The sequence below is a fragment of the Haliaeetus albicilla genome, chromosome 6 (assembly GCF_947461875.1).
Source record: "Haliaeetus albicilla chromosome 6, bHalAlb1.1, whole genome shotgun sequence".
Classification (NCBI taxonomy): domain Eukaryota; kingdom Metazoa; phylum Chordata; class Aves; order Accipitriformes; family Accipitridae; genus Haliaeetus; species Haliaeetus albicilla.
This window is the reverse complement of record NC_091488.1, coordinates 5,753,799-5,779,586: the sequence shown is the minus strand read 5'-3', so window position 1 is coordinate 5,779,586 and position 25,788 is coordinate 5,753,799. Positions and strand designations below refer to the sequence as shown.

General features: G+C 40.0%; 1 protein-coding gene across 27 annotated transcripts in view; it reads left to right on the top strand.

The window, feature by feature from the left end:
* DMD (dystrophin) overlaps nucleotides 1-25,788 on the top strand; it is a 1,308,223-nt gene that overhangs the window by 1,261,362 nt on the left and 21,073 nt on the right. For 21 of the 27 annotated variants that reach the window (XM_069784897.1, XM_069784912.1, XM_069784888.1 and 18 more), the window contains 8 exons: nucleotides 1,920-2,031; nucleotides 7,064-7,200; nucleotides 7,978-8,016; nucleotides 12,622-12,687; nucleotides 13,994-14,059; nucleotides 17,233-17,391; nucleotides 24,910-25,153; nucleotides 25,507-25,630. In XM_069784897.1, coding sequence (XP_069640998.1) covers nucleotides 1,920-2,031; nucleotides 7,064-7,200; nucleotides 7,978-8,016; nucleotides 12,622-12,687; nucleotides 13,994-14,059; nucleotides 17,233-17,391; nucleotides 24,910-25,153; nucleotides 25,507-25,630 — 947 coding nt within the window. The remainder of the gene's footprint in view (nucleotides 1-1,919; nucleotides 2,032-7,063; nucleotides 7,201-7,977; nucleotides 8,017-12,621; nucleotides 12,688-13,993; nucleotides 14,060-17,232; nucleotides 17,392-24,909; nucleotides 25,154-25,506; nucleotides 25,631-25,788) is intronic. The other 6 variants (XM_069784890.1, XM_069784909.1, XM_069784911.1 and 3 more) reach the window with 3 other exon arrangements.

The following is a 25,788-nucleotide window of genomic DNA, read 5'->3' as shown; positions in this document are numbered from 1 at the left end:
TCAGTTAAGATACGGCCCTTCCTCTGTGTCCAAGTCTTTCCATGCGTCAACCAAAGTATTGATGGATTGCACAACTAAGACGATTTGCTTTACATTCAATGTGTCCTATACATGCAGTTACATTTTCTGAATTGGATCCTAATGAATTGCTTTCTGTCATGGTATAAAGCAAGGAGGTGCCTTGAAAATTCACAGACGTGTAAAGCTGCATGTTCGTTTCTCAGAGAAAGAATGTTGCTGGTGGAACATTAACCTGGAGTGGGGGAAATGCTGCTGGTCTATTTAAACATCTGGGTTGACACCATGGTTACTATGGCAATGAATAAGTCACTGTGTTGTAAAATGGCTGTGTGTTGGTATGCCTGTTGAGAATCCACTTAACTGCTAAGTAAATACTCACTTTCAATTATGCCTAGACTTGTTTTGTCACTTCGCTTCGCAATAGCTGCTTTGTATGGTTTCTGTCCTTTTTATGCACAGTCTTCTTTTACTATTGGCATTTCTCCTTCTATGGTGTTGTGTTGTTTACAAAGAGCTTTCTGTAATTTTGTTTCTAAAACCTAGATAGACAACAGCAGCAAGCAGTACCACATAGAAAAGACATCATTTTGCTCTAACCTGGGAGAGCATGAACGTTGCTTTTATGCATGTAGTGGGGCTGTGCTTTCTGCTATGCAATTTCACAGGCAGTGGGAAACGGCAGAAATAATGAAGCTGTTGCTTTGTTTTGAATCTGAGTTTTTCTTCAGTGAGGCTGTTCCTCTAATCATCCAAATTCTTCTCCTTCTGCTTTTATTCCCCTTTGAATATCTTAACAGGGAAATGATAAATGTTACTGAGGAAGAGTAGGGATGTGAGTAGTTCAGCACATCCATGAAGTCTAATTTTCCTGTTCCCAGATACAGTTTATGAACTACTGAATTACTCACACGGTTTTGTATAAACAGCCAAAGACAAGTAGGTGGAATTGAAAAATGCAGCACTTGGAAAATCAAAGGATGGCAAGTGAATGGATAGTCTGTAGTGAGCATTGAGAACTCGGGAAGTGGACACTGGAGCTCTGTGTTTGCATCTGATTTTACTTGACTGATCTCATCTGTCTCTTAAATTTATATAACAAATCTATTATCATGATAGTAGAATCTGTCTGTCGCAGATTTTTTCTCTGGCTTTGCAAGTCATTGAAACCCTGTGTACACACTTGACAAAAAGATACTGTATTGGAAGGCTTTTAGAAAGCTAATACTGTGCGCCTCAGTACGTGTAAAACAATGTTCTTTTGAGGTCATTGTGACTGAACTGCTTTGCGTATTTGGAACAAGACAACCCTTATGCCTCTGGCTCTTTCAAGCACTTCAGCATAGCAGATACAACAGTTAGCTGCCTCATAGAGCTGACGAGATTAAATAATGGCCTGAAAGTGCATTCAGAGTTTTGCATGGGTGGAATACCATACAGGAAAATTGTTTTGATAGAGGTGCTAGGAAGGACACAAACAAATTCGTGCCTTGTATGCAGCACTTAGGAGTTTGCTGGAGTGACTTCTTGAGGAGGACATTACTTACTTGAATTTTACTTCCTCAGGACATTCTGTGTTAGGAATCATGATGAAAAGCAAAAGAACTGAAATCGGCATTATGGAAACAAAAAGCGTGGTGGTGTCTTTTGCATGTTAAGAGAGAGTGATTGTGTAGAAATCTCTGCTGTTGCCCAATGTTAACATTTTTTTGAAGATTCAGATCTTTGATAAACATCTGAGGCAGCAATACCTGTCCCTCGGTGGCGGAGAAGCATTGCCCGGCATTGCACACTGTGTGACCTCTCAGGGAAGAGAACTTACTAATGCAGATTTGACAAGTTGATATGAAGCATTCACATACAAAGCTCTGAAGCCGTGGGGTTTTTTTCTTCTCTTTCAGGTACAGAAGTTTAAAGCACTTTAATTATGACATCTGCCAAAGTTGCTTCTTCTCTGGCCGTGTTGCAAAAGGTCATAAAATGCACTATCCCATGGTGGAATACTGCACACCAGTAAGTAGCTGTTTTACTGACCCTTACTGTCCCTTCTTATGTAGAAAGGAAAAACTTCATTTCCTATGTGCAAGGTAATGGAGCATTTGGGTGGTTTTCTCCCCGCCCCCGCCCCTAATTAAATCGCCTTTTATATACTAAACATGCCAGCAATTTCTGATGCTTAGTAAAGGATACTCCAATGGTTTGAAGTAAATTGAAGTTCATTGTTTGTACAGTGCTGTGTTGTAATGTATTATTGTGTGCTAACGACTTGTTCCATGTTCAGCGCCGTAGTTCACTTTATGGATCCAGCAGGAAGCCTGTGATTTGTGCAAATACTCATTTGTATCTTAGGTTGCAATGTTTTCTCCATATCAGTATGAGATTTTTCTTCCTTTCCTCAGTAAGTTGCCGCTTTGCTTGTTTTCCCTGCAACACTACGATTGCATTTTTAAGTTCTTTACTATTTATATTGTACGATCACTTGATGATATAAAATACCAGGGAAGTTCTCAAGAGTAGCAAGTTAGATTTCATTTCTGAAGACTGGAAGCTGGGATGTTCAGTGCAGCACAATGCAGATGTGCTGCACTGATGATGCGGTGAGGGTCTTCACCCTTGTTTCACAGCTCTCAAAAGGATCGCTTTTGCGTAAACAATTCTTTCATACCAGACAGCTGGCAAAGGAAATCCATATTACTCACTCAGTGTGCTCCTTTTTCTTTTCGGCCTCTCATGACCAGCGCAGAGGAGCATAAATTAGAGGATCTCTCAAGTTGTCCATCCACGATGCAGCACAACTGAGCTTTCAGCTGCCTTTGCTATTGTTTGTGGTGGTCTTGGAGCAGTGCACTCTCTGGTTGTCATTTCCTGGTGTGATGGGGTATTCCCTAGTCTTATACTTTCATCTGCTGGTCATATACAAATGGTGAAAATAAAGCATCAAAATTATACATGGGCTAGCCTCATAAAATTATATGAACGGTCTTTACATCTTCACCCAAACAAAAAGGCATGGCCAAAATGAAGTAAAGACTCTCAGCTTTTCTTAGAAACTTAGGAAGGAGAGAGAAAAATTTATTCCCCTAAAATATTATAGTAAAGCAAAACCAGTATTTTTGTTAGGTTTAATTTATGGATTTTTATTTACATTACCTATCAACTTTTACTGTAGCATTTAAGTGGCAGTATTTAATCTGAATTTCTGCAAGGGCAACTAATGTGCACTTGCTAGCTTTTTGTCAGTATGCATTGGCTGCTGCTTTTCAGCGTCGTCCCTCAGGGCTTGAAGTTACTGGAAAGGGTGATTTGCCCGAACTGCTGCACAATTCAGAGGGAAGTGCTGGCGCTGCCTGGGCAGGTCTGAACAGACTTCTCCATTGCAGACATTCCTAGAGCAGACTCTCATGATCCCAGTTGTAGGCAGAACGAGCAACCGACCGACTGTGTTAGAGCATTCCTTCCAGCTGCTGCCGAATACCTACCTCCTTGCTGAATTGGCTGCGGTTCTGTTTTGCAGCTTGCCGCTCTTATTCTTGCTAATAAGTGACATGGCAGATGTGTGAATGGTGCATAGAGTGCACAAACCAGCATCTTTCTCCTATTTTCTTAACCTGTTCATAAGATGTGTTTTCAGGAGAGAGACATGATGAAGGATTATGAGACACCCCACAGCCTGCAGCAACTCATTGCAACATGGGGTCCAGCAGGTTTCTGTTCTCCCTAAAAATACCGATTACTAATAGGCAAACACAGTGGTGAACAGAAAACCTGCAGCCGCGTCCAGATTGCTGGATCAGAATAAAGAACCATTCACAGCCAGTACATTTTTTTGTGAATCCTGAACTCCAGCAGCCCGTGCTAATGTGCCGTGCTTGGCTGCGCCAGCAGCCAGTTGAATTAGAGAAGGATTAACTGGGGCGGGGGGGGGGAAGTGAATGTGACGCACAGCAAGCCCTGATCTTTTTTGTGTTGCTGCTATTGAAAAAATAAACGCAAGTACTGTGTGACTGAACAAGACATCCACTGAAGCTATCATGTCAAGTATGTAATTGTTTTCTAAGTGAATGAAAAGGGGGTTGCAGGTGGCAGAGCATTTTTCCCTCTTCCTCCAGACAAATCTCTCACCTTAAAATGCATTTTGGCAGACAGAAGACATGTGATGCCTTCTTTGATATATCTTTGCAATAGCTAGGTGTGCACAATGAAGTGTTTTGATATTTTTATTCCCCCTCTGTCTTACTTCCAGGAAATTTTGGAGCACTGCAGTCTTTAATTCTGCTTAGGGGAGATTTGAGAACTCATGCTAAATATCTGAGGGATGTGATAACTTTTCCTTTCCTGCAAAAGGTTGAGGCAGAATAAGGGCAAGGCAGTCCCCTAATTTTCATTTAGACAGAAAAATTGCAACGATTATTCCTGAAAGCAGCACAGCTCGATTTATTGTTCAGAGAGGTGACTTTTAAAGAGGTTTCAAATAAAGCATAGAAGACAACTTTGAGACTGGGATTTAAATGTAGGATCTTTTTTCTGTTTGGGTTTAATGAACAGTGACACACTAGCATAAACCCCATCTTGTTAGAAGGAAGCATGTCAAACCAAGGTACCTGTCCACAGGCAGTGTTTACAGTTGGGGCTGAGGTCTGGGATGGGGGCTTGGCAAGGTACTTTCTTAAACTCAACTGGGAAGAGTCAGGTGGTAGTCAGATTCTTCTTATCTGAATGAGAAGAACTATTTCTTATGAAACAGTTTTGGTTTTGGAATAGTTTTGGAACATGCTTGACCCAGCTGCCTATGTATTGCTTCAATTTAAGAGAGCTGGGATGCTGAAACTCCACTGTTTCTTCCTCATAAACCAGTTCTGCTGAGAATTTTGTTTTTGATGACTTTACTCTGAAAATCATGTGTAATAAAACATCTGTGGACTAAATCAGAAAGTTTGGCTGAAAATAGCTTCAGTTTATCATTTTGTCCACATAATAATCACATTTTCTTTGCCTTTTTTGTGTTCCTTGAACATTTTATAAATGGCACTTGGATAGTATGAGAGGTGCCTGGTGCTCCTAATTGTCACTAGGAAGACATTTTCTTCTTGGGATTCTTGTGCTACCAGCTAGATCAGGATGTTTCTTTGCAAACACATCATTTTACTGTTTGGTTGTCATGCAGAAAGTTCAGGGGAGCAAGGTGGGATAACAGTCCCAGGAAGCTCGAAACGAAGAATGTTTTATTGTTAAATGTACTTGAAAACACTTAATCCAAATTACAGTCAAATGCAGTGGAAAGTGTTCGCAACATTGAAAATAGGCAAGGCAGGAATAAATGGTTATAAATGACACAGGTGAACAAACTGGGCAGAAAGCTGTGCTTAATCCACTTATACCGAGACTAGATATTAAAAGTTTTGTTCTGTTCCCACCTGATGTGCTCTGTGTGCTCTCGTGATGCCGACCTGGTTAGGAGCTCTCCTAGAGGATGGCATTCAGCAGAGGGAATTCCCTCCTGCTGGGGCATGCGAGGTCACCTCAGTAAATCCCCTTTCTGGAGTCCACTGGGTGGTCTGGGCATACTTAATCCCTCCCTTCCCCAAAATGTCTTTCCTTCTGATGTATTGAGGAAGTGATACTTAATATTATTGAGAATTATCTCAGTTTCTTGAAAATGCAGATGCTGCTGTAGTGGCTTGTAGGTTCTGCTGTGTCACTTCTCTGCCAGTCATTGCTCACACTGAATTTTCCTACCAGAGAAACTGACCAGAAAGCGAGCCAAATTCTTTCCAGCTTTACATGAAGTTTGTAGGTGTCGTGAGTAGGGATAATATTTTTCCTTTCTGTTAATGCATTTCAGTCTTTCTGCAGATTATTTTTCAAGGCATCCTTAATTTTTCTGCCCAGGCAGTCGTTAAAAATATATACATCTGTTTCAGCAGCTCTGTGAAGGTTGGCTTGACTGATAGGTCCCAGCACCTCCTTCCTCTCTAAATAGAAGGCATAGAACTCATTAAAAAATGTCAGAAAGATTAACTTTTCCATCATTTCTTTCCTTCACATTAGATACACTGGAGAAGCAATATCATTATATGGGTCAGGAAGAATTAATTTTACTGTAGAGGAGCAGTATTTCAGAGTTGAGTGTCTCTGTGAGGTGCAGAGAAGGGAGTGCAGCCTGACTAAAGTAACTGAAGTCTTCCATTAAATTCCTCAGAAAATCGCCTGACTCTTAATCAGGCTCACAAGAAGTCTTGCATCTTCCCAGCAGACATCCTTTGAACTCTTCCTGGCTCATTCTGGTCTTTAGGAAACTAATTCCACTTTGCACTCCTCTGCTGGTCTCTGCAGCCGCAAGGAAAGCCGACTGCAGGCGAGGGAGTAGAAAAGTTTGTGCAAATCGTACTATCCTCAGGGTATTGATCTTAAATGCTTGCTAGCTTCAGATTAAACAGGCGCAGGAAGAAATAACTGATCTAAGAATTTTCAGCAGCTCTCACCTGCTTTTTGTTTCTCTTTGATCCAAATATTAATGGCAGAGGAGGCTGAGAAGGGAAACTGGAAAGAAAACATGCCAAGAGTACAGGTCTGACTTTCGTGGACTGACAAGTCCATGAGATGTAAGTGATGAGTGTGTGGCAAGAGTCAGGATCCAGCCAGTGAAGCAGCTAGCTGGACACACGGACCAGCTGTATGTCCTCCGTTACAGCCATTTTAGTGCTGAACAAAAAACAGGCAAAGAGTCCCCTGAGCCGGGTGAGGAAATGACAAATTCTTGTCTAATGATTGCTTGTCCTCTTGACATCACCTGAGATGAGGCATGAGCCTTTCAGGGGGTTTTGGAGCTTCCCTTTTTCCTCCTTCCTCCCCAGTAGCAGTGTTGCTGTGTAGTACGTTGTAAAGTGACAGTGATAGATAAAATGTGCAGTTCTGGAGGTCAAGCCGTTGGCAGCTCTGCTTGGTGTGGCCACAGCTCTTCCAAATGACCCAGCAAAGGAAGAGGCAACCGAAAATCCATAATAACCTCATGAAAGATGATTTCATTGTGATTTGTGGCTTTCAGACAACTTCAGGAGAAGATGTCCGTGACTTTGCCAAGGTACTAAAAAACAAATTTCGAACAAAAAGATACTTTGCAAAGCACCCACGAATGGGCTACCTGCCTGTGCAAACTGTCTTGGAGGGAGACAACATGGAAACGTGAGTAGCTCTAAAGTGTCTAAGTAGCAATTCATTTGGTATGCTCTTTGAGCTCCCCAGCTGGTGCCAACTCCCCTCACTTCCTAAATGCATAAAGCCTCTATTTCTTTCATTTCTGTTAACCTTGGCTGGCAGGAAAACACAAGCTGGGATTCCAGTTGCCATTGCCTTTATCTGTTTTCACCTGTCCTTATACAGGAACTTCAACTTCAGATAGTAAAAGAAAAATACTTACCATCTTACTGACAGCCTTATAAACTTCTAAGTTTGATATGGCAATTTGGAGACTAATGATCTCTTCATTAAATTTTTATTTTCTTGCAAATGGGTATCTTTCCGTGGTTTTATTTTTTTAATTAGGCTACTGTGTTTGCAAGCTTCCCAGCTGATTGCTTCTTTTCTCACCCTATAAATTTAGTCTTATTAAATGGCTTTGATGTCTTTATGGAGAAAAAAGCAATAATGATGCACATGGAGAAATCAATGAGTTAACCCAGTTCCCTTTGGTTTTTTTTACAAGTTTAATCAGTTTAATGGCAATTGCACACAGCTTGTTCTCGCTCTCTCTCTTTCTCTCTTTTAATTTTGGATTTCAATTTTTTTCTCACTTTTTGGTTGGTTGCTCTTCACAGTCATTCATGTTGGTCTGTTGGATTTCTGTTTTTTAGTTGTTGTGTTTGTTTTGGTTTTTTTTTTTTTTGAAAAAGCTTTCTGTAGTTATTTTGCTGCTGAGTTTCTTCTGCCTCTCTCTTCACCTCCTCATTTTTTGTCTTGCAGTCCTGTTACTCTGATCAACTTCTGGCCAGTAGATTCTGCGTGAGTACTTTTGCTGAAGTGTGCTGCTGCTGCTACTGCTGCTGCGTTCCCTCACTTTTTTTTTTGTTTGTTTCTTTGTTTAGTTTTACATAAGTTCATTTCCTTCTTTCTTTATGATTATTTTCTTTGGTGCACTCTCTAAAGGAATGTTTTGATCCCAGATTAATAGAATGGGATAAATCCAGGAATTCCCAGCAATCATGGATTGTGTACTGTATACTCTTTCGAGAGTATGTATTTTCATCGAATTAACAGGGATTTTGGCGCAGTCCTACTAATGCTTATGAGAGTTTGTCGTTTAAAAGCCTGTGTTTCTGAATAAGTGTCGATCCCTCTGAATGTATACTAAATGCTTTTTGAAAGATAGAAATTGAACTGGATGGATTTAATTCAGTTTCAGGAATGACATTGTTTTGTAGATAAAGCTGTATGGTTTTATGATGCGCAACTATGCACACTCATGTGCCCCAATTAATCCGAAGCTTACTGGATATGTTATTACAGTTATTTAGATACAGTAAGATTTGTGAAGGCAGGTTGAAATGGGGAAATGTTTACTGTGTTTTTTTCAGAAGTTAAAAAAGCAGGATTTTTCAGCTATGAAATGGATTTTCATTCTTGCACCATTCCTGCACGTACATTGTCTTACTGTTGTAGTAATACCCTCAGCATAAACTAGAGATATATATATATACTTACCATTGTGGCATTTGCTACTACTAGTGTTACATGGATGATTTTAGAATAATGTTAAATAAGGATTATTTTTAATTCACATATTGATAACTAATGAGAAACTAATAAATAGAATTTATATATTTCTATATGGTGAAATGTATATGGCTTGCACCTTCATTGAATTTTTGGTAGAATAAACAATAGTGAAGTGTATACATTGGAATATTGATTTATAATTTTCGTTTGGAGCACAAACCATTGGGAAGTCAAGTGAAGTGCTCTACCTCTAGGAAATTTAAGCAACCAAGAAACATGCCTGGTACTGCAGACCTCATATGGTTGAGGATTAACCCACAGAAAATGCCAAGAGGCTGGAGCCAGACTGAAATAGAGGGGCTTTGAACTTTAGGATGCACTTCGTTTATAAATGCATGTGTGAATGATTGGAGCGTACTATATAGTCAACTGTGGATCTAGATTTCTTACCCTTTAGAACAATTGCAAAGTTAATAGTAACATTTAAGGAAAGCTTGGATAATATGGAGTGCCGTTGCTGTGTCTGACATAACATGAAATTAAGCTGCCATAACATGCTTAACTCTAGTTACTTACAGTAATAACATCATGGTATGCCTACACCGATACCTTCACACCAAAGGTTTGGTGTCATATAGTACAGGGAGTTTATACTTAAGAAAACTTGAGAAATACTGAGAAGCAGGACTTGTACGGAGAGGTTGCACCCTTTATCAGACCAACTCAGGTATCTGCCTGAGCACAATCCTTTCATCTGGTCTGACAAGAAAGCAGAAAATGAAGAAATGAATAGTGGCTGGAAAGCATTGCTCTTCATTTTGTTCTGCTAACTTTGTTCCTTTCCTTTGTGCTAGACCACCAGCCTTACAGAACAAGTTACTGAGCTATCCAAGTTTAAAGCTGTTTCTCAGTTACAGGGCCAATTCCAGCTTTGGCAGTCAAACCTCTTATGCTGGTTATCATAAAACTTTCCCATGTTTTCTAAGATCTTGCCTTTTTCTGGTGCTTTCATGCCAGTTTTCTGGTAATCTTCAAAGTACTCCAGAAGAGCATAACCTGGCAACGTTCAGCAATGCCAGTGCTATCCTGTGGTATACATGGTACTGTTTATAAATGCATACGTGTATATCTTTTGTTAGCAGTTAGTGATTCTGACTGCTTATTATCCAGTATTTTGCAAAGATATTCTGCTTGCCAGGCATTAAAGGGACAGCTCACGCTTTTTGTGAGAACTTGTGTCTTTTTACTTGGACTATGGGCTGTCAGTGGCACAAATACAATTTACGTGGTTCAAGAAGCATCAACTGAAATGCTGAACAACAAGAAAACTGCCCTTGTTCTGCCAGCCAGGTCTCTGGGGGTGCAGGGAATTGCAGGAGGTGGTATTTGCCACTCAGTCGCCACTTGACTTGACTGGAATTCCCCAGACTGTTCCTGCAGACCCCAGCTTGAGCAATGCAGCTGTGGAGCCCTTGTGAAGGGGTGGTTATCTTGGCTAAATATTGGCTATGTCTCTCAGCCTTCATGCTGCCTGTTCAAACTGATTAGGTGGGCTGAGTATGTGTGCTCAGAAAGGAAAGACAGCGAGCTCTAGCACAGATGGTCGTCTAAGAGTATGTCTACACAACAGCCTGCAATGCAGCACAGTCGTTCTCAAGCTTGCTCAGATACTGGCAAAAGTGTACATCTGAGCAGCTAAATTCAACACAAAGACTGCAGTGCTTCTCAACAGGTTTGCTTTCTTAAGCAAACTTCTGAAAAGCTGTTTGACGTAGATCTCCATTGCAGTGTGTTCTGAAGTGGGGACAAACCTGGAAATGTAGCTTCATGCCCTGCCTGCAGTTTATGGAGAGACAGAAGCAGCTTCAACAAGTTACACAACACTGTGTTGTCTTTAAAATGTATATATATATCTATATCTATATACATATATAAAACACACCTTGTTCACTTCTGAAGTTGAAGCTTAGTTTCAAGGCAGCAAGTATGCGATCATGCAGTCAGGCCTGTCTTTTGCCTTGCTCTAATGCCAAAAGGGACATCTCTTCATTGCCCAGTTGGTGCCAACCAAGTGCTGTCCTTTCCTTCATGTTGGTACAAATACATGTGCAATGCCAGAGTAGGAGGGACTAGGAGAATGATCCAGCTCAAAACTAAAGCTGCTTTTAACACAGATTTCCTAGTCTACACAGAGTATTAGCAGCAACATTTGTGTGTGTTGAAACCAAGACCTCTTCTTTCATTGATAGTACCAGCTTAGACCAGCTTAACATCTACTGTATGTCAAACAAAAAAAAATGGGGATAGCATCAATTTATCAGAAAACTATTGTTATCTTGCTCCATAATCCACTGTTCTAGATAAATTGCATCCTTTCTCCCTCCCTCCCCTTCAGTGTAGATGTTCTTACACAAAATAGGGTATCAAGTTGCAGAGAAGCAATTGCCCATCCTCATGAATCTGCTGTACTGAGGAACTCTCTGAACTGAGTATTCATCCTCTGGTGTGCTGTGGTAATGATTGAACATGTGATGGGTAAAAGTACAGTGGGAGGCCAAAGCTCATTTCAGACAAAATGAGATTCGTGATACTCGGCCTGTAATGTCTTAAAGAAAAAAACTTTGCTGTTCTGTGAGAAGAGACATTAATGATGATGAATTTTGTGTATCCAGCATACAGCTCTATGAATTTGGAAGGACCCTAATTTCCTAGAGCCCTTTGCAGGCTGATTAGAAAACTGGCAGATGACCAATCTAGTAGATTTACTGCAGGATTATCACACTCCTAACACGGGAGCATTACAAACCACAAGATTATTACAGTTATATTTTGGTTATAACCAGTAAATACAAAACTTACCTGCTCTTGCAATGCAGTGCAATCCCCGTTGGGCAGACCCAGCCTGAACCACAGTATCCAACAATTTAAAATGGGGGGAAAGTCCTTCCTCAGTCAGGAGTTCCAGAAGGAGAGTCGGCAGAGACGAAATAAAGAGAAGTTGAAATTTATCTAAAATACAAGATTGTCATACAGTTTGGGAAGCTGCATCATTTTTTTGTTATTCCAGCACCTCCTGATGTGTGTAGATTGGCAAAATCCCACACGGCAGCAAAGGGTGCTCTCTGAACTGCGTAGGCAACATAATTCAATGGTGACGTTTTCCAGAGTTGAGGCTGTAAGAAACAATACTCTAATTGATGAGGAAAGTCCCATGAATTGTTTTCATCAACAAAAAAGTGAAGAGGACCTCACACCATCTGATTTGTCAGGCAGAAAACCCAAAATGGTTGACAGTGCCCTCCTGTATAACACACTGATCTACGTTTCAGATTGCAACTCTGGAAAGACGCTAGGCAAAATCGTCAGTGTCTGCAGTGTGTTATTAAAGGCTCATTTCAGACATTTTATGTTTCTTGTATTTATTTCTCGTTGCTCGTGGAGTAGTCCTTAAGGGCTGTTTTAAGTGGGAAGTGCTGGAAGCAGGCACTGGAGCAGGGCGGGGGGCAGAGGAGAGGTTCCAGCAGGGCTTTTGCAGCCAGCGCAGGGCTGTGCGTGAAACAGAATTACCGATGAAGGAGGCAGGTGTGAAGGGAAAACCAGGACGAACGCTCTTCTATAAATCCTTTGGAAAAGGGTTCTTCGGGTATTGGTGTGAAGAAGTGTCGTTGCAACAGACGGATTGCAAAATGGTCAAAATCCCCGGTGTGGTACCGCAAAACGTTGCACCGATGGCTTGAGGAGGCACTCGCAGCGCCTGGAGTTGTAACTTGCTGTTTATCAAACATAGCGTAAGCATAAGGCATAGAGATGTGAGGGTATAGGCATAGCTAAGTGTCTTTTTACTTTTAAAGGGGTATTGTTTGTGATTAATCAGTGTTTTCTGCCTTATAGGCCTGCCTCGTCCCCTCAGCTTTCACATGATGATACTCATTCACGCATTGAACATTATGCTAGCAGGTATGAGACCAGCTGGACATTAGGCAGATCTTTCTCTGAACAGTCATTTTTAACAAAAAAATCCCAAAGGCTAGCTGCTACCTGAGCACTTCTTAAAGAACCATAGGGTTTGGGGTTTTGCTTGCCAGGCTCTGGGATGCAGAGCATCGTTTGTGGTTGCTGTTAACCAGCCTGTCGACTAACTTGCATGCCAGAGCAACTGTGTGGTCAGAAGTGGCCTTTAGGTCCTGTGGGGTCTTTGTTAAGCTGTGCATTCAGGTTACCGACTTTTTAATAGGGACTGTAGCGATAGGGCAAGGGGTAATGGTTTTAAACGAAAAGAGGGAAGGTTCAGACTTGATGTAAGGAAGACATTTTTTACGATGAGGGTCATAAAACACTGGCCCAGGTTGCCCAGAGAGGTGGGAGATGCCCCATCCCTGGAAACGTTCAAGGCCAGGTTGGACGGGGCTCTGAGCAACCTGATCGAGTTGAAGATGGCCCTGCTCATTGCAGGAGGGGGTTGGTCTAGATGATCTTTAAAGGTCCCTTCCAACCCAAACCATTCTGTGACTTTATGATTCTATATAGGGTTTTGCTTTTAATATGGACCCTGGTGTAATCATACAAATCATAAGAGCAGAAACCTCCAAACTCTATATGAATCTCAAGTACCGTTTTAATGTTAAGTAATTCACCTTGTGGAATACCACAAACAGAATTTTTCCCTGATTTGGAGGATTAAAATAGTCATATATCGTTGCTTTAGTTCACTTGTCTGTTTTCATACTGCTCTTAAGAATCAAAAAGTGCGTTTGACAAGCAGACCAGACAAGCAAATTTGCAAGGGTTGAGGTAATGAAAAATGGTTATTCCAACCTCCTCTTCTCCAAAATCACTTGATCAGGAGAGGTATTTCTGAATTATGCAGGATGTATAGGAGGGGCTGAGTGCTGAAAACCAATGAGAAATGACTGATCGTTACAGTTCTGATGATGACATTGCCAGGTACAAAGCAATTTCTGTTATCCCCTGGCATCTTAAGGCCTTTCTTTGATTGTGGAATTAATCATGAGGAGTGGAATGTAACCTCAGAGAAAGGGTTGAAAACTTAGAAGTGAGTTTAGCCAGGTCATTGTAACAAAAAACCAATCCTTTGCGGTAGCTTATTGTAAAACTTTTTGGTAATCAACAGTGAGTGTAAATTAATTTGAGTTTCAAATTCAAGAAGAACATCACGCTCTTCAATTCTTTCAGGAATGTTAGAGCAGATAAAGTTTCTGGAAAACTTAATTGATTTTAATGAGTCTTGTTTATTTTTCCACAGGCTAGCAGAAATGGAGAACACCAATGGTTCTTATCTAAATGACAGTATTTCACCTAATGAGAGCATGTAAGTAGGGTATTTTAATATTTGTGGCATGTTTTCTTGTGAAGGTTAATAACTTGTAATGAAGTTCTGTAGTGCTGTATTTGCATGGCTGTGTGTGTACCATATCTGGTTCAATTTAATGATGAACTCATGTTCTTTCAATTTGTATTGTAGTGTCTAGATTTATGGCTTATAGCTTAACACCAAATTTATGCAACAGATAATAGATACCTTCAGAACTAAAATTACTAATTTCTTCCAACAAATTACTGATTTATTCAGCAAGTAGTTCCCATATTACTTGGAAAAAATGGTCATCATCTGATGTGTTTTAAGGACAAAGATAAAAAGATAACACTTCTATCTGTATTGCAAGCTTAGTCATGGTTAAATTCCTGTAAGATAGAAAATGATGATGTGGGCCAAGTGTAATTCAAAAGGTTAGTGGGGCTAAACATAAATCTTTAGTCTACAAATACCTGAAATACATTGCAAGTGTAAGCCAGGAATCCTCACTGTGAAATATTAGAAAGTAGTAAACTTTAAGTTGGACAGATCACTGACAAGCATTCATTGTACTACTTTAAACGTAAAGTCATAAATAAAAGTTTTAATTTTTAAATATAGTTCAATCTAATGTCATACTGACACCTTTTTGTGGTTTTCTGACACGATAATATATTTCTCCTCTCTCATGATTTTCTTGATCTTGTTTATTCTCTGAATGAAAGGACATAGAACTAGAAAACTAACTGTCAGTAATGTTTCTGAAAACAGGATGGAAGCACATAAGTCATTGTCATACTTGAAAATTTGGTCTTAGTTAATTAACTGTGTAGGAGAAGCCATAGCAGAGATTCTAAGTCAATCAAATATGAAAAAAATCAAATACCACCTTTTCTAAAAGTGGTTTTTGCTGTTCTACATAATCTCATCCTTATCATAGTTTAAGGGGTGGATTTTTTTGAAAATTCAGACAGAATCTTCTCCTGTTTAATTTGTAGCGATCCTTTAAAGCACAGTACTCTGTCCAGTTTTCATTCACTTAAATTGAGGTTCCAAATCATTAGTATTTTGTAAGGTTGATTGTGACCCTGTGAGATGTTCTTGGATAGTAATAAAGCTGTTTCTTTTTTTCAAAATAGTTTCTCTTTTGACTTGGTAGGATTGTTACCTACCAACTTTGAATGAAAATCCCCTGTACAACCCAAGTACATTGTTCTAATATATTGGTTCAAAAAGGAGAAAGTTAAAATGACACCTCAAAACTAATGCATATGCAGTGTCAGTCTGGTTTCACGTAGTTAATGAAAACTTTGTTTCCAGGTTGTAAGACAATTTTGTATTGTTATGGATAGTATTAATGCTACTATATATGGAATTTCCTGTTGTTCCCGCTCTAATATTTCGGTGTCCTTAGTCACAAAATCATATGTAAGCAGTATCTTTTGTATTACACTTTGGTCTTCCTGTTCAATTCATTCTTTGGTTAATTAAAAGTTGTATTAATATGATTCAGCTAATAAGTTAACCACTGACTATCCAGTTTGTTACTCAGTTTGTACTATTAAAATGAAAAGAAATGTGTACATTCTGAATTTTGGAAGAAATATGATCCAGATACAAATTGCAGCAAAATCAAAGCTCATCATGAATTTGCAGCTGTAATTCTTTCAGTTTTGTTTGTCAGGTTATGCTTAAGTATTATTTGTTGACTTTCTTATGGGCTTTGAATTATCAAGCTTATAATTGAAATTACAGCAATAGATGAAGACAGGAAAGAAGGGAAATAAAGAGATAAAGTGTACACTTACAACAAAACATTTCAATGTGTAGTGTCATTGCAATTATGTATATAAAATGTGCAGGCTGAAAATCACACAAAAAGAGTATGTCTTGCAAAGTAACATTATATTGCAATAGTTATGTCACTTTTTCACTGTTAATTCACTTAAGGTGCATCAGGATATTTATAAATACAAAGCAGTTGTTTGAAGGAAATCACAGTTGAAGTGTTCCATGAAAAGTATAAATTTAGGAACTGGCAAGCCTTTAAAATTCTATTTAGGAAAAAGAAAGGATGCCTGTTGTGAAAAATTAATATTTGCCTTTTATGAACTAATGTTAATGTGTTCTACGTTGCTCTAGCACTCCTGCCATCTGTAAAATGGCATCATTAACATTTACAGAAACAAAATGGAAACAAGGAAAATTCTAATTTTTGAACAACAGCTATTCAAAATACCTGTTAAAATTATGGATTACAAACGTAACAGAAAAAAACTAGACTGAATTATTTTGTTGTAAGCAAGTGCTAGCAGAAAAACAAGATTCATAACAGGAGTGTCATTTTTTTTCTGTCCTTGACTTGTGGTGTCAAGAGAAACCTTCCGTGGTTTCTCACAGTTACTGCTGGTGTTAGCTGCATAGATGAGGGCCTGGATGTATCTCCTTAGCACTTAAAACACCCGTGTAATTCTGGGAGGTGGTCAAGATCTTCAGAATTTGATTTGCTTTTGTCTTCCAGCGATGTTTCTGTTTCAAATGCTGGGGAGCTTTGGTGCAATAGAAATAAAGAAAGAGATCATATGTATTAAATAGAATATATTTGTATTCTGACAGTGTACATCACTTGTAATTAAAAAAAAAAACAAAACAAAACAAAACCAAAACAAACTCAGTGAAAAATAATGTAATTTCATTAGAGTAAGTCAATATTTTTTTATTTCACCTCATTTACAGTTTTATAGAGAAAAATAGATAAATAGAGGACACCTTTATTACATAAGGATAGTTTGTAGGTGTAAAAATAAATGCCTTGCCTTTGCTTGAATGACTCTTCCACAACACAAATCAGGCAGCAGAAGATGGCCTTTTTTATCAAGCAAATTCCTAACTGAAGTTAGGCAAAAGAAGAAAGCTGAGGTTGTCAGCTGTGGCAAAACTTGGCTGTAAGTATCTGAGAAGCAGAGGGGAAGAGAGGTGGACTCTGCAGAGAAGGAAAATTATCAGAGAGTAAGTGAAACAGTTCAGCAGATTCTGCTTTAAGGTACATTGCTCTGCTGTTTGTTACAAAGAGTTCAGCACATCTCTTTGTAAGAAATGAGAGACTGGGAGTGAATCATCTCCTCATACTCACTGCGAAGTTAAAAATGAGGAAGGGAACAGCTTGTTTATCCTCCTCTGTTTTCCAGCGATGATGAACACTTGTTAATCCAGCATTACTGCCAAAGTCTGAACCAGGAGTCCCCCCTGAGCCAGCCCCGAAGCCCTGCCCAGATCCTGATTTCTCTGGAGAGTGAGGAAAGAGGGGAACTGGAGAGAATCCTCGCAGACCTGGAGGAGGAAAACAGGTGGGTTATGCTGGCAGCTGCCGCAGCCCTAAAGTGCACGCTGCAGGGGCAAACGAAAGCTTTCTCTCTATAAGCGATGGGGCTGACGTCCTATTGTTGTTAATTCGTTCCCGCTTCCAGTGCGGTGACGAGTCAGCACTGGTTCTTTCACAAAACCTCCAAAATGGCAAGCTTCAAAGACATACGTGGGTCACCTAGTACTCCTGGTGCCACCTGTGACAGGCTCTGCTGGCTGTGTTTCATAATATTTCCTTCTGTTCTACTGTTTTCCTTTATTTCCGTGATAGTAATGAGCTTCATACCAGTGTTACTTTATTTTGCCGTTACATGAGGAAAGGGTGTGCAGGTTTCTGCACCCCTTTCTGGAAAAGACAGGTGGAGGTTCTTGGAAAGACAGGCTTTTCTCAGAAAGGTTAGTCACTGGGATACATGAGGTTTTGAAATTATCTCAATTCATATGAAGTAAAGAATCTGGGAAATAATTGTACTATACAGTTAGATAGAATTCACTTTGATAGCATTTTTAGGGGTAAAATGAGTTATAAAGTTGCATTTTCTTCCGACTAATGAGTACTTTCATAGTGGTTAAGAGTTGGGTCATCTTTTCTTTCTGTTTGTTTGGTGTTGCTTGTTGCCATTTCTTCAGCCTTTCAATACGAAGTATCATTTACCGCTTTTAATTTCATGTTTAATTGAAGTTATCTTCATTAATCACAAAAAACCCACTGACTGGATTCTTGCGGCATCACAACACTGCAGTCCTCTTTGCACGGTACTCTGGAGTCTTGGGCCATCAGCATAAAAACTGGTAGATCTTGACCCTGGCAGATTCGTAATTGCAACTGTGAACTACCAAAATTAGACTGTAAAATAGAAATGATTTAGATCTACAAAAAAAAGGGTTTGTTTGCCTTCTGCTATCTTCAGCTTTTATGGTACAGTCTGTTGGCATTTTCATGCTCTTTTTTTCTTGCTTCTTTAAGAGCTAGGTACTTTCCTTTGCATTGAGGGTTTAATGCAGTAATCATTTACCTTAGGTGTGTCAAGAAAATAATGCAAGAGTTGGCAATGTCATAGATCTTGTCTCCATGCATGTCTTCTTTGGATGGTACTAATCAATTACAGTGGCTCCATCACACACTTCTTATCAGGAGGATTTGGGAGAACATAGAGGATCGGTAGGCATCAAGGATGAGGAAAGTGTTTCACGAAGAAAGCTGTAGTAAACAAAGCTCTTGCTCACTGAACAGCAGTGAGATTTTGTTTGAAATAAACCCTAAACTTCCTACTACATAGCACACAAAGCCCAAGTACTTTCCAAAGTGGAAGAAAACCAGTATTTTGAAATAAGCCATCATACTTTGCATTTGCTGGACTTCTGTAGTTAGGCAATATTGGGTAATGAGTACAGTACAGATAATAAGATAGCTTAATTTTCAGGGGAGGAGTGTTTTTTTTTTAACAGCATTAAGTAGTGAATCATGGAAGAAGAAAAAAAATCATAATGCTTTTCTGTCTGTATACAAGATAAGCTGCCCACCAGAAAGAAGGCTGGCTTTTAAAGCAGCCTAGTTCTAGATTAGAAAGGTGCTATATGAAAACTAGTATAACATGGAGTTAGATAGCTAAATAGGCTAAAAAATTCCTTTTCAGGGTTTATGCCTTAAGTGTTAGTACGAGCTTTATTTAATATAACAACTATTAGCGAGGAATAGCGTGTTAAAAGATCTCTGACAAGAATCACACCTTAAAAATATCTGTTTTGAAGTTTGCCAATCCTGAATTAAACAAGAGCTGAAGACTGTAAGCTTGGTTATAGCCTGTTGTTTTCTCATTTGTACTACTGGAGGTACAGTCGTGGATGGGATGCCACCACAGGCAACCTCGCCTTTTGTGGATGCTTCAGGTCTCAATGCAGCAGGGACAAAGAGGTCTCTTTCTGTAGGACAGCATGGAGGTCATGCTGCTGTGATTTTCATTGATTATGACAAAATCATGACTTTTGTCTCTGCAATCTGCTATAAATAACTCGTACTTAAAATGTGAGGTGGATGCTCAAAACCGAACAAGTTCTTGTTGTTCTGGTAGCTTGTCACGGCCAGATAACTATGATTTTATGGAGCAAACACTGACTCCTGTTCAGAAAATTGAGCTGTTCAGACAGGGTCAGTCAGGAGCCATTCATATAACTTATATACCTTTAAAAAACAGTCTTGTTGTTTTAGATTTCTATTTTCTGGTCTTTCTCCTCCTTTGAGTTGGTGCAAACCTTTTTTGGCTGTTGCCAAAGGTAATCAACAACCTGGGACCTAATACCTTGTGTGAACCTGGTTCCAATGGGTGAACACATACTCCTTCCCATGCTGATCCTAAAAATGCCCTCTGAGTAAACGTTGCTTATTGCCGCAGCACGAAGACTCAGTGACTCTGTTGCTTGGAAATGAGCTGAACATGATGTAAATCATGTTGTGATCGCTCGGTCCTCAGCCCAGCCTTAAAGCACCTGAACTGTTTCATCTCCATCGTAAATACCTCGGGTCTTGTTGCCGGAGCGCGTCTCCTTGCCGGTGCTGAGCTGGATGTGGTGCTTACGGCTGGGAAGGCAAGTGGCTGGGCAGCTAGCAGTGTTAGATAAACAGTCATCCTTTCCTGCCTGTGTTGACACAACTTCTGTTGCATACACTTCTGATGGTTTTTGACAGTGAAGATTTAGGTCTCTCTGCTGTATCTTGTACTATTTTACAGTTAGAGTCAGCACATGCGGTCACTTTTCAGCAGCTCTTGGGAAAGCTGCATCAAGTACCAACAAGAAGCAATACTATGATATTCAAAACACTTCATTGTCATTTCTCTTTTTCTTCTGCTCTCCACAGTTTCCTGCTTTTCAAAAAAGCCCTTTGCTTTTTTGCTTCGTGTTTTGACTTTTCTTCGTCTGTTTTGAGGTGTTTATTGAATTCTGACCTCCATTTGGTTCTCAGCTGCAGTTTCTGGTCTCCAAATATTTCCATCTTGACTTGTTACTTAAATGAAAAAGACTCTTTGAAATTGTAATTCTGAGATTTTGCTTTTGGACAGTTTAAAAAGATCTGTTGCCTATTTTGAACTCTTCTGAAATATATTATCCAACTTACAAACTAACCTAGCTGTGACACTTTTCTGGCTGGGTTTTTTTCACTTCCAAGGACCTCTTGTTAGATATTCATTATTTATCTGCTAGCATTTTGAGACTTTGGTGCTTTGTGGCTTGCAGATATGACTTCTTTAAATAATTTATGGCTAAAATTTGACTGTTAAATAATTTATATTTGCTAAAATGTGAGCATTTTAGAGACTATTTTCAATTGGTGAAAATGTTTCATTTGAGTATTAGGCCTTCAGACTCATGCTGAGTTTCACATCACATGGAATATTGTGATAAGACCATTTCATATGTATTCAACAGACATAAAGTAACCTTGCTATGGAAGACACTATTACTATATTGCAGTATAAGAGAAAACCCCAATTATAAAACTGTCCCAAAAACATTTTGAAATTTCCTTAAGACTGAATATATTTCAGAAACAGAGAAGACAGATTTTTGGTGTCCATCTAAAGCAGCACATTAAATAGGTTATACTGTAGGATGGGTTATCCTGACTAGGATGTATGGTACTAGCATTAAATAGAAAGCATACGGTTTTGCAGTGACAGAGGCTCAGAACTTTTTGCAAAGAATTAAAATACTTTCCTGCTATTTTAATGACTAAAGAAAGTGATTTTTTCCTAATATTTTAGTTGAATCAAGATCACTGACATACTTCTGTAAAAGGGAGACTTCTCTCACGTCCTCGTTTTCCTCCCAGCTCCTCGCTGTACTATAACAAGAACTTAGTAAATGAGATCTCCAGCCAGAGCTATTTGCCTTCCCTTTGCTTTCTGGACTTGCAATGGGAGCACAGTGGGCTGTGTGCCACTGGAGAAGCGCTAATACCCCGAATCTCAAAGCTACCCTGTTTCTGTGCAGCTACGGTGTTCCTTCAAATCTGAAGACTGATGAATGGCCTCCTCAGATAAGTTCCTTCTGTATAGCTGCCAACAGTGAGAAAGTGATGCATTTCTGAACATGCTGTGGCTCCTTTTGGTATTTATTTTGGCCTTGAAGAAGGGGAACTAGATCTTCTGAGTGTGAAGCATCGTGAGTAAACACTGGCACTCTAGTGAGGGACAGGGGTAGGTGATTTGGTTACCTGCTTTGTCTGTTTCTTCAGACCCCTGATTTTCTGTAGGGACATGAGAGATAACACGAATTCACAAATTCTCAATTGCCTCTGAGAAGATTACTCAGCAAATGGGGTCCACTAGGATTTCTGTCACCAGGCAATTAATGCTGCCAGTGATAGATGTGATTAATAACTCATGAGCTCTTTACGACACAGCTCTTTACAGTTGCATAAATCAGGGTTACATTGCATGCTTCCTCTGTTATTTTTCTTCATGAATGCTTGAAAGAGGTGCAAGTAAATGGAATATATGGGGGTTCTCTTTGAATATTTGTCTTACCGAAGTAGGATATATTTTCTCAGTGCTCAGAAGTTACAGCAGCTTTGTTTGTTTGTGACAGCCAGATGTAAAAGTCACCCAGCCTGAGCTATGGTGGAGGGAGCTAGCTTTCCCAGTACTGCCCATCCTTGTTCTTTTGCATTCATTTAGAAAGGATTATGCTTTTATCTCCCCTTTCTCTTACGTTCCATATTATGCTGAAAATGTCAGAGCGCACCCTTCCTTGGGACACAGAGGCTTTACACTGAGGGCTGTGGGCAGTGCCTTGGATGCCTGGCTTGCAGCAGCAATCCTTTTTCACTGCACAGCTTCAAACTACTCGAGAGGTAGGAAGAGGAGCCGATTGTTCTCTCCTCTAGGATATTCTTACAGCAGGTTTTGAATTCTTTCTTTCTTCTTTAGTTTTCAGCTTTTTTCCCCTATGTTAATACAGATCTTCATTCCTGTATGTTTAGATCCCAATTATTACGATATTATTGATCATCTGCGCTCCACATCGCTCTTACGGCTCTGAAAGCAGTTGCTATGATGTCTCAATTCTCTGGACTAAGGACTGTGTAGCTGGGCTGAAAAGGTGCAGCTGGAAAACTCAGTGACACTGGTGCTCTGGGCAAACTCACATGCATCCTTAAAAATGACATTCCTTTGTTCCAACAATATTACTGTATTTAATTACAGAACTCACGAATTCAGACATATCTCAGCTTGGATAATACGCAATATCCTTTACAATTTATATTTTTTTTTTACTGTAGGCTTTCAGAAAGAGTTTTTAACTATTTTGTATCAGACATGAAGGCATTTTTATCTGAATTACTCCCTGGTCCTCACTTGTTTTTCAATACCATACTTACTGGAAGGACGTATCTATATTGATAGTTGAGGCGGTAATTGTAGATTTCTTTGTAGCAAGGTACCTGATTATATTGTAAGTACAACCAAGTGCATTTATTTAGTTTCCCTTAGGGTGATATTTTATCTTTTGCTTTACAGCACTTCAAACTTTTGAGTCTGTTGTTTGTAGAGTATTGCCTGGGAAATTCCTCATGGGGTAGCGATAGCCACTATCTACAGACTTTGTGAGAAACAAGCTTAACGATCAGTCCTGTATAAACTTTAGTCTGCAATAAGACCGTGTGTGATACTGTTGTCATGCTCATTCCTTTTCCCATTTGTATTTTTATTAATTATTCACCAGTTCATTCAGCTAGAAGTATCAGAAGACATTAAGTCACGTGGAAGGCAACACCCAGTATAGCCCACCTTTCTTTTTTCCAGATGATTTTCATGGACTTGAAACTCTGTATTTCATTAAAACGCAAAACTTTCTTTGAAAAAACCCTCTCCATAGTCTTCCCTCTTTGTGTGGGTATTAGAGAAAAGAATCTTGAATTTTGGAACAACCTGAAGTTAAGAATGGCCCACTCATTTTTTTAACCTTTTAAAATTTCTGCAGAGGGGGGATCATGTAGGTCAGATGTCCCTCAGGGGTCATGTTCTGGGGGGGTGCCACAGTCCCAGGGTAGGACGTGTCCATCATGCAGCTGCTGAGGGGCACAGGTACGTTTGAAGAACAGTCAGTAGCCTGTCTTTGTCCTTGGCATCGCTTTCTTGTCCATGTCAAATGATGCATACTGCTTTAGTTCTTGTTCTGGTCACAATAGCGTACCCTTAGAAGTGTTTTAGAGCTTAATAAAGTTTATTGGGAGGTTTCTGAGGTGCTATTAAGCCTCCAGACCAAACTGTCAGCGTGTATTGTGGTTTTCAGGCAGAACTGGCAAAAAGTGCCTGTTCTCACAACCTCAAATAAGAGCGAGTTGGAAAAAATAAAATCTGGGTCACTGCTTGTGAGCAGTAAGCAGCTACCAGAGCGTCGAGCCATTTTTCCCCCCTCTGGGAAGCTGTAAAGGAACATCGTAGCAACAAAATCCCAGTGCAGTTTATTAGGCCCCCCTTGCCTACAAAGTTTGTGTTACAAGTTACTATTTCTGCACCTTTGGACAGTGTTATCCCTAACAACATTTCAGTTTCTTACCTTCTGTGCTCGTCCTGCTTGGTAGATTTTTTTCATGTGGACCACTATAGATCATATTAATCTATGGAGTGTTTTACTAGAGTTTTACGGAATAAAAGCAGAAGCTTAGCAGTGCCATAAAGTTACAGTAGACCGCAGCACTCTAAACAGGGCAGTCCAAATGAAGATGGAAATTATAGCCCCAAAAGTTCGTGTTGTGCAGTTTAACAGATTGGCTAATTGGTCTTTTCTTCATCTTAGGTTAGTCATTTTAGAGCTAGGCTGGAAATGCAGTTGCAAATATGAAGAGAGGAGGGTGATGTGACCTGATTGACGACAGCAGAGTTGCAAATGAACTCTTGAGTTCTGTGTTTTGCTCTGACTTTTTGTGTGGCTGCCTTTCTGTCTTAGCTTTCTCATCTGTAAAACAGATAGGTCGGCCAGGTGGCGTCCGCTTTGATTAGTGTTTGTAAAGTGCTTTGATCACTCAAAGTCCTCTTTTAGCACTAATTACTCCTCAAGTGTATTCATGCGTGGAAGCAAACAGGCAGTCCGACTTCTGCTAGGAAGGATAAAACGCAGGAAGCCAAGGGAGGGCTGAGCCCAGGACAGACCGTACCCAGGCTTCGGCAGGGTGTCTGGAGCCCAGCCAGCCTTCTGCCTGGTGTGCCCTGGGAGGGAAATAATTGTGAATTCTGGTGATACAGAGAGCCTTTAGGCAATGCTTGTATCACAGATCCCTATAATATCAGCTCCGTGCAAACCCACGAGGTGCAAGCCTACACGCATGTGGATTCAGCAGAATGAAAGGCAGGTGCTGCAGGTGAGCTTCTGCCCCCCGGTAGTTAAACACATCACAGCACACGAGAGAGGGTGCCTGCTCACTGCCCCGCACAGGGGATAGCCCGCACCAGCCTATTCAGCTTCATAAAGCTTTTTACCTCCTTGTTACTTCTGAACAGAAACTTGCAAGCAGAGTATGACCGTTTGAAGCAACAGCATGACCACAAAGGACTGTCTCCACTGCCATCCCCACCAGAGATGATGCCAGTTTCTCCACAAAGCCCCCGGGATGCTGAGCTCATTGCAGAAGCCAAGCTGCTTCGCCAGCACAAGGGCCGCCTGGAGGCCAGGATGCAGATTCTGGAGGATCACAACAAACAGCTGGAGTCACAGCTGCACAGGCTGAGGCAGCTGCTGGAGCAGGTGAGTCCTCAGGCCTTTCTTCTAGGTCTCTGTAATTTTCCAAACAGGGTGTGAAGCGTGATCAATAACAACAACATACCAAGAAATCATATCTGTAGGGTCTAGTCAGAGAAAAATACTAGATTTTTCTACAGGCTGCAAGTGAGAAGGTGAAAGCATGTTTTGGTGTTCTTAGTCGTCTTCCTTTTTTTATTCAGAATTCAAATGCATTGTTTGCATTGATATATTTACTTAAAAACAGACAGAAAAATGTATGTATTGTTGGAATAAATAAAAAATACAGAGATATAAAGATTTGTGCAACTGTACTGAGCTGCTAATAACAATCTCGTCTTTTTTTCTTCCATTTTCAGCCACAGGCAGATGCCAAGGTGAATGGTACAACACTATCATCTCCTTCTACCTCTTTGCAGAGGTCAGACAGCAGTCAGCCAATGCTTCTTCGTGTAGTTGGCAGTCAGACTTCAGAAACCATGGGTAAGATAACAAAGTTCAGATTGTCATAAAAAATAGTTATAGTCCCATCTTCCAGGAAAAAAATCCTTAAAGACAGAAAATAGTCTTCTCTCCTGCTTAGTTCAAATGAGAATGAAGTAGACGTTTGCAATGGTCTTCGATGTCATTTGGCTGTTTAC